The sequence below is a fragment of the Triticum urartu genome, chromosome 5, assembly GCF_003073215.2.
Source record: "Triticum urartu cultivar G1812 chromosome 5, Tu2.1, whole genome shotgun sequence".
Classification (NCBI taxonomy): domain Eukaryota; kingdom Viridiplantae; phylum Streptophyta; class Magnoliopsida; order Poales; family Poaceae; genus Triticum; species Triticum urartu.
This window is the reverse complement of record NC_053026.1, coordinates 604040208-604048749: the sequence shown is the minus strand read 5'-3', so window position 1 is coordinate 604048749 and position 8542 is coordinate 604040208. Positions and strand designations below refer to the sequence as shown.

At 49.5% G+C, this 8542-nt stretch overlaps 1 protein-coding gene across 1 annotated transcript; it reads left to right on the top strand.

The window, feature by feature from the left end:
* The first annotated feature begins 995 nt into the window (after positions 1–995).
* Positions 996–6931, top strand: LOC125511138 (protein trichome birefringence-like 33). Its single transcript, XM_048676431.1, has 5 exons — positions 996–1795; positions 4286–4457; positions 5290–5489; positions 5807–5965; positions 6081–6931. Exons 1-5 carry the CDS (start codon positions 1323–1325, stop codon positions 6418–6420), a joined length of 1344 nt encoding a protein of 447 aa, XP_048532388.1. The 5' UTR covers positions 996–1322; the 3' UTR covers positions 6421–6931.
* Positions 6932–8542: the final 1611 nt, after the last annotated feature.

Genomic DNA, 8542 nt, shown 5'->3' with positions numbered 1-8542 from the left:
CGCGCAGTTCCACACGCGATCGAAAGAGGGTGAGGGTTATGCGTGCCCGGGGCTTGAGGAAAGACGCGGCCGATTTAGGTTTGGGACACGCATTTCATTTCATCAGATGGTCCGAGTTCATTAGTACTCCAGTACAGTAGTACGTACTATGCTTCATTGATCACCTGCCGGCCATCTTGTTCAAGCGTCGACCGATCTGAGGTTGCCACAGTGTCATCAATAACTGCAAATCTGCAATGGACGACGCACCTACCCTACCTGGCGTATGGTCCGGTGCCGGCAACGGAGCTCAACAACAACTAGTGCTGCGTGCGTCGACGAGATGAGGCGAACCTGAACAGGGGGTTAGTGGGGCCACGTGGAAGCCGGATCTGGCGCCCTGGGGGACACATGGCCCCTCCCCCCGGTCTTCCCGGTTCGAATGTGAAACACTGAAACTGGTGCGCTGTGCAAGCTGTTTGAGTAGCGTACAAGTTGGATTGGTGATTCTCAGCTGGTCGATCGAAGAACACAAGGAAAGGGAAGCTCAAGTTTTTACTATTCCCTTCGTTCGTTCGTTCCTAAACGTAAGTTTTTATAAAAATTTTACTATAAACCGCATTCGGATGTATATAGAATTATTTTAAATTTAAATTCATTCATTTTGCTTCATGTGTAGTCCACCTAGTAAAATTCCTACACAGACTTATATTTAGGAACGGAGGGAGTACAGTTTTTTAACCAAGGTAACTGACCAAATTGGAATTTTCTTTTGGCATGCACCTCGAGTAGGAGTAGTAGCATTGTAGTAATGCAGACATGCAGTATATTAAATGAACATGCAGTGCAGTAACTACACCGAGTAATCACGAGAGCAACACACTACTACTAATTGCTGTAATAATCGGCCCATGTTTACTCGAGCAAACACCCCAAGTGTGAGCCCACTCACAAACCACAAACCACCATTCGGACACGCACCACACCCCCAGCTATACCCCCGGCATTCAATCCTACTCCACTTCTCACCAAAGTTGCCAGGGCCCCAACCCCGAAAGCGAGCGACCTGCCTCTCCGATCTCCTCCTCCCCTCAACAAAGCCAAGCCAAAGCCAAGAACACCGGCGCTTTACCCTCCCCCACCCCCAGATCCCAACCGCCCCACAGATTCCTCCCCAAGCAGCGCCGCGCACGCCAGATCGGATCGCCCCGCCCCGCCCTGCCCCGCCGACGAATCTCCATTGCATCTCGCGATGCTGGCGGCGGCAATCTAGCTAGCCAGCAAGCAGCAAGATCGACCGAGCTGAGCCGAGCCGGGGGCGAGACGAGACGAGGGCTAGGAGGATGATGAAGCCGCAGCACGGCGCGGCCGGCGGCGGGCACGGGCGGCGCACCCCGTTCCTGACCTCCTACGCGCTCACGCTCGCCTTCATCACCTTCGTCTCCGTGCTCTACTTCAAGGACTTCTCCTCCACGCTCCACCAGCCCTTCCTCCACCACCCGCCGCCCCGCCACCGCCCCAGGCCCCGTCCCCACGTCCCCATGGGCGGCGGCAAGGCTGGGCCGGTGGTGGCAGAGAAGAAGGTCTCGGGCTCCCGCTCGGCGGCGGCGGTGTCGCTGCCGTTCGCGGTCGGGCGTGCTGCGGCCGGGTGCGACGTGGCCCGCGGCGAGTGGGTGTACGACGAGGTGGCGCGGCCGCTGTACCAGGAGGAGGAGTGCCCCTACATCCAGCCGCAGCTGACCTGCAAGGCGCACGGCCGCCCCGACACCGCCTACCGCCACTGGCGGTGGCAGCCCCGCGGCTGCTCGCTCCCAAGGTGCGTGAGTAAATCGCATTACATTACATTATCATCCATCCATGGACAAAGAAAAATCACATCTTCCTCCTCTCGACGGCGATAGTGGGTTTGGATCGATGTTTGCGCCCCATGACAGAGAAAACAATACTTACAAAATAACAAATCGTCGAGCGTAAAAAGAGAAGAATGGATCCAAGCCTTGACGCCGACTCGGCGGAAGGAACGAATCGATCGTAGTCCACCGGGAGGTTGGGATTTTACGGTTATTGGGTTAGCAACGGTGAAGAACAGCGAGATTTTGAGGCTAATCCGGCCGGTAGGGTTTGGCCGGACGCGCTTGGCCTTTGCTTACTTGCGTCCGGGCGGGTTCAGGCGCTACGAGGCTCCGAGGTAGGCGAACCACCCCATCGTCGGGGTTGGGGAGGTAGGCCACTCCGAGGTGGTGGTGGCGGTGGTGGGGGCGCGGCGAGCGACGCGACACGACACGACACGACACAGGTCCATTCGCCGGCGACTCTAGAAACGTGCCGAGTCCGGGGTCTGGACTGGACGGCGCAACCAGATGCAGTTGCAGTTATTTTAGCGGGGACTCCTTAACTAACTAACTAACCCGAGACTTTTCCGTCTCTGACCGTAACGGCGGAGCGTCGTAGCGTGTCGGTGGGCGGCAAGCCACGCCACGGCCGTCCAGAAGACTCCTCCACTCGCGCGTGGTCCATCCGCCATGGAAAATCATGGCACGCGGTATCCAGCTGTGTTTGCTGCCGGCCGCTCCCCCATTGACCCCGCTCGTGCCGCGTGCTCCCCGGCCAAGCAGAAGCAAATGCAGCGGCAGGCGTCACGTGGGAGCACGGGGCGGCTCCTCTGACCGAGCGGACCACGGCGACCGGGACGCCGGCATTGATATACGGGAGGGAAATACGGCCGTACCAAGCATCAAGCATCCTCTCTTTTTGTGCGGGTTGCCATGGACCCTCCACTTGGATGCTAGAGGGGCTCCTCAATCAAGCTTTGCTTTTCTCCTGATGGGTTCTAGTGGTTGCCCCGTTGCTGTCCGTCTTCCACAGTCGACCCACATTCCCCAGCTCGGCTCCGATACTTCGGTGGCTGGGAATTAAGAAGGCGCTGAGTATCCTCGCGACGGCGACGTTAGGGGCGATGGATGGGTGCTGCGCGGTTCGCGGCAGGCCCATCTGAGTTTCTTCGTGGCTTCTCCTTTTGTTTCTAGAGACTTGTCAAAACGTTTCTACTTTCTACACAGTGGCATATGCTGTATACCGGATACCGTTGGCGGTCGCGCTCCAAGGAATGCGACATTCAACTTTTTATTCTCATAGAACGCGACGCCGAACCCGTCGTCCGTACTGCCTGGTTAAATTCGGGTCGGGCCGGATGGTTACGGAACAACAATCTCAGTCACTGTCAAAATTAAACGCGCCACTGTTGCTTGGCAGAGTTCCAGCTGCATGAGTGCTCCAGTTGAACCACAATCTGAAAAATGGTAAACTGTTTTATCAGGCCATGGAATTCGGTGGTTGTTATGACTTTATATTGATCTTTATGCTACGTACCACAATAGTTTATGGCGCAGAACATGTTTTATTGCAGAGACCTGTCAACATGTTTCTAGACAGTGGCATAGGCTGTATACCGGACACCGTTGGCCTACTGCCCGGTTAACACGGGTTGGGTCAGATGGTTACGGAACAACAATCTCAGGCGCTGTCAAAATAAAACTCGGTAGTAGTACTGTATGGCATAGTGCCAGCTGCATAGGCTGTATATCGGACACCGTTAGCGGTCACACTCTGATACAGTGTAGCGCTTCAAGTTTTATATTCAGAGAATGTGAACCCGTTGTTGTCCGTACTGCTCGGTTAATAGGGGTTAAGGGAGGCAGATGGTCATGGAACATTCTCGGTCACTGTCAGAATTGAACCCAGTAGTATTATATGGCACTGTGCAGCTACATGAGTGCTGCGGTTGAACCGCCATCTAAAAATGTTGAACACGTTTTTATCAAGCTAAGGTTTTCGGTGGTTGTTACGGCTTCAATATTGATCTCAATGCTATGTACCACAATAGTTTATGGTGCATAATTTACGGGACAGTCTGCAAGAGTTTCGGCTTCTCTTTTTGTTGCAAACCTCCATCTCTCAATGTTCACAGACAGCGGCGTAGGCTATATATCGCACACAGTTAGCGGTCACACTCGACACAATGTGGCGCTAAACTTTTATTCAAAAACACGTGACGCTGAATCTGTTGTCCGTACTGCTCAGTTAATATTGTTCGAGTCTGATGGTTGCAGAACAATCTCAGTCACTCGCAGAACTAAATCCACTAGTGTTGTATGGCAGAGCGCCAGTTGCATGAGTGTTGCAGTTGAACCACAATCGAGAAAATTTTAAACTGCTTTATCAAGCTATGGTTTTTGGTGGTTGTTATGGCTTTAATACAGCATTGATCTTTATGCTATGTACCCCATTCTCACACCTGAAAATGCAGCTTCAATGCGACTCTTATGCTGGAGATGCTGCGGGGCAAGCGCATGCTCTTTGTTGGGGATTCTCTCAACCGCGGACAGTACGTCTCGTTGGTCTGCCTCCTGCATCGGGCCATTCCTGAGAGCTCCAAGTCCATGGAAACATTTGACTCACTCACGGTTTTCAGAGCAAAGGTATTCCCCTTGCTTTCTTGACGTAGCAGACGAACAGTGAGCAATACATAGCTTAGTGATCACTGATATAGCAGATGAACAGTGAGCAATACATAGCTTAATGAGCACTGAACTGAAGATTTTTTTTTTGTCAGTCAATGAACATACTGTGAACACCAAAGATTGCTATATTATATGTCTACAAGCAACATAATCCCAACTTCATGAACGTTTTCATCTAAATGCCTTGATCTTGAAAATTCTTCTTTTTTCAGAGCAGAAGTACAAGAACCTAGTTTTTTTTTCACTGGGCAGATGAACATCGCAATACATAACTCAATAAGCACTGCACTGAACCTATTTTTCAGCCAATAAACATACTGTGAACACCAAAAGATTGCTAGATATGTGAACTTGCAACAAACTCCCACGTTTCTATTTACATGGTAGATGAACAGCGCAATCCATAACTCAATAAGCACTGCACTGAACCTATTTTTCAGCCAATGAAATACTGTGAACACCAATAGATAACTATATATTTCATCCAAATGACTTGATCTTAAAACTCACAGTTGACTCGCTCACAGTTTTCAGACCAAAGATTTCCCTTATTTTTTTCACACAGTAACATAACTCAATAAGCACTGCACTGAACCTTTTGTTGGTCAATGAACTACTGCAAACACCAAAGATTACTAGATATATCAATAAGCAACAGACTCCCCAAGTTTATGGATGTTTCCATCTGAATATCTTCATCTCAAAACGGTGTTTCTATTTGTAACTTGCTGGCTACCCTTTCTCTCTAATCTCATCCATACTGAATATGCTTAATGTTGCATTTTCCCAGGACTACAATGCCACGATTGAGTTCTATTGGGCCCCCTTTCTAGCTGAATCAAATTCCGACGATGCTGTTGTTCACCGTGTCACTGATAGAATAGTAAGGGGCACAGCCATTGAAAAGCACGCCAAGTTTTGGAAAGGAGCTGATGTTGTGGTATTCAATACCTACCTTTGGTGGATGACTGGACAAAAGATGAAAATTCTGTAAGTAATTTCTACATGAGTGCAAGTTGTTCTTGCTTACATCAATGGTACATCACATTTTTATATTTTTGTGCCTTTTCGATTGCCACATTCTTGTTGTTTTGTGGTAGTCATCCTGTCTTTGAATGAAAAAATCAACATGAAAAAAAAACCATGTTTTGAGAGTAGGGGATATAATCAAGTAAACATGAGATAAAAATCACAGTTGCATGATGACAATGATCAATTATTGAAGTGAGAGTGACAAGCAGGGTATTTTACGATGAATCATCTAGTAATTTCGAAAAAAAAGGCTTCTGAATTTTTGTTTCTTGCAGGCAAAATTCCTTCGAAGATAAGAACAAGGACATCAAAGAAATGGAAACAGAGGATGCCTATGGCATGGTACTGAATGCCGTGGCGAAATGGGTCGAGAACAACATGGACCCCAAAAGTTCAAGAGCGTTTTTTGTCACTATGTCACCTACTCATACTCAGTAAGCTCTCATATTTGCTTTAATTTTCCTTGAAAAAAAAACTGATCAGCTCATCCTACTAAATCGCATGTGACTGATTGAAATCTGACTCATGTTTCTGTTCTTTTGTCATCAGGAGCAAAGATTGGGGCGACAAGTCTGATGGAAACTGCTACAACCAAACTACCCCAATCAAAGATTTGTCTTACTGGGGACCAGGCACCAGCAAGGGCCTGATGCGGGTTATCGGCGAAGTGTTCAGTGCTTCTAAGGTCCCCGTTGGGGTCGTCAACATCACCCAGCTCTCTGAGTACCGCAAAGACGCGCACACCCAGATATACAAGAAGCAGTGGAACCCGCTGACCCCGGAGCAGATCGCCAACCCTAAGAGCTACGCCGACTGCACGCATTGGTGCCTCCCGGGACTCCAGGACACCTGGAACGAGCTGCTCTACGCGAAGCTCTTCTTCCCTTGAGTGAAGGAAGAACCTTGGGTTCGAGAATTGACGCGCGAATTGAGCACACAAGTGCTGATCAACCCTTTGACTGAAAGAAGTGCAGGAGCACCTCACCCGGGTTTCTGGGAGTATAGTATATCATCTGGGAAGGATCTGATCTGCCGGAGAAGGGTTAGTGTAGCTGACATCGTACAGGTTGCTACACTCCGAAGAGTGAAGAATATTATACACGCCGCACGCACGGTGCACAAGCTGAGGTGTTTGTGGTCATCCGTTGGAAATGCTAATTGCGATACCGTACCACATTCCTCTTCCTCGTGGCATGATGTTTTCATCGAGCATGAATGCCAAATTGCTCAAAGTGATCACCTAAAGGCAGAGGCTTTTTGTGGCTTATGTAGTCTTTTGCATCGAGTTTTCGCTTTTCGCCGTTAACTTTTTTTCTTCGAAAAGGGGGTTTGCCCCAGCCTCTGCATCAGAACGATGCATATGATCATGATTATTAATAAGCTTTCGCCGGTTAACTGCATCATGACTCTTGATTTTGCCGCGTCTGTTGCTACCCTTGGAGACAGAAATCACCTGATCTAGAACAGATGGTTGATTTCATGCGTCCATTTTCTCTTTGAAGGCTGTGAAGAAAAAAGAACCTCTCTTCATAGGATTTCATACCCAAATTTAGCATGGTCAGCACTTGGGAAGCATAACCGTCTGTTCAGCAGCAGCACCACCACCACTGTCCACTAGTACAAAAAAAGCACAAACAAAAAGTATCACTCCATTGGGCCGGTCTCTCACACTGGTGACAGACTTGGCTGCAAACAACCAGCAGTGCTTCTCTACAGAAAAAAAAACAGCCGTGCTTTGCCGCAAAAGGGAGGGGAAAATGTGTCGGTCTCTGAGGGCATTCGACAGAAGGAAATACTTTCTCCAAGGAATATTTAAGCCAAATTTGTTGCTTCCTTGAGTGGGTGCCAGATGATAGTAGCACACTCAGCATCTGGGAAGCACAACAAACCTTGTAGCTTTTCTCAGACACACAGGACACACACAGCACTATTACCATAACACTGCTGAAGTAGCTTGCAAAAAATATAAAAAAATACTCCTTTTGTTCTGAATTACTCGTCGTAGAAATGGATGTATCTACGTACCATTCCGTCGGGTAACACGCAGAGCCAATCAGTTTCGGACAAGATGTGTAGTACCATCCCACCAAACCGGCCCACCCGCTGCCGATCTGAGCACCCGAGCCCACAGCCACACACGGCGGCAGCAGTACAGTACTCCTGCTACGCTGCTACGTACTGTAGGCCGTAGCACAGTACTAGCAGTCGAGTAACAGCTGCAGCAATCGCATCATGGCTTCACTCACATCATCGGCGAATTACCGCCCAATAATTCGCCCGCCTAGCCCGGGCCCCCTAACCTAATCTAGTCTAATCTAGGAAGCGGTTGATTGCTAATGAAGCATAGGTGTGAGTGTGTGTGTGTATCTGACCTCTTGGCGTCCAATCCAACCCAACCCACCGGCAGAAAAGAAAGGAGGCGACGGTGGGTGGCACGACATGTCGCTGCAGGTATAATATGTTGATCAGTTGAGGAAAAGCGGCCCTTTTGTGTGTGCGTGCACAGTAGAGTACTTCCTTCGTTTCTAAATATAAGTCTTTTTAGACATTTCAAATGAACTATAACATATGGATGTATGTAGACATATTTTAAAGTGTAGATTCACTTATTTTGCTCCGTATATAGTCACTTGTTGGAATCTCTAGAAAGACTTATATTTAGAAAAGGAGGGAGTAGTAGGCAAGACCACGGAAAGAAAGGGAAGCTGATTGAGGTAGCAGGGCGTGCTACGATCACACAATCGTGAATCATGGATCATTGCTTGTGTGGAAGGATCGGGTCGAGCCTCGGAAGCTTGCACGGGAAGGGGACGGGGAGGGTCGTCGCTGGGATCGGATGGTTGGCTGTGGGGAGGTGCAGCGGTGGCGCATAGGCGCTACAGTTTGCGTCGAGCTGTGCAGGGCACCACCACCGTGGCACGGCCCGGCGGCATCAAGCATCATGCCCGATTGCGTCGCGGGACCCGACGGCAGGCGCGGGCGGATCCCGGATGGATTCTGGATGATGGGCG

What these genes read in the sequence shown, in the direction of transcription:
- LOC125511138 (XM_048676431.1), top strand. Translation starts at nt 1,323, where the DNA reads ATGATGAAGCCGCAGCACGGCGCGGCCGGCGGCGGGCACGGGCGGCGC. An exon ending in TCACGGTTTTCAGAGCAAAG is followed by an intron (nt 4,458 to 5,289) that starts GTATTCCCCTTG and finishes GCATTTTCCCAG; the next exon opens with GACTACAATGCCACGATTGA. An exon ending in GGACAAAAGATGAAAATTCT is followed by an intron (nt 5,490 to 5,806) that starts GTAAGTAATTTC and finishes TGTTTCTTGCAG; the next exon opens with GCAAAATTCCTTCGAAGATA.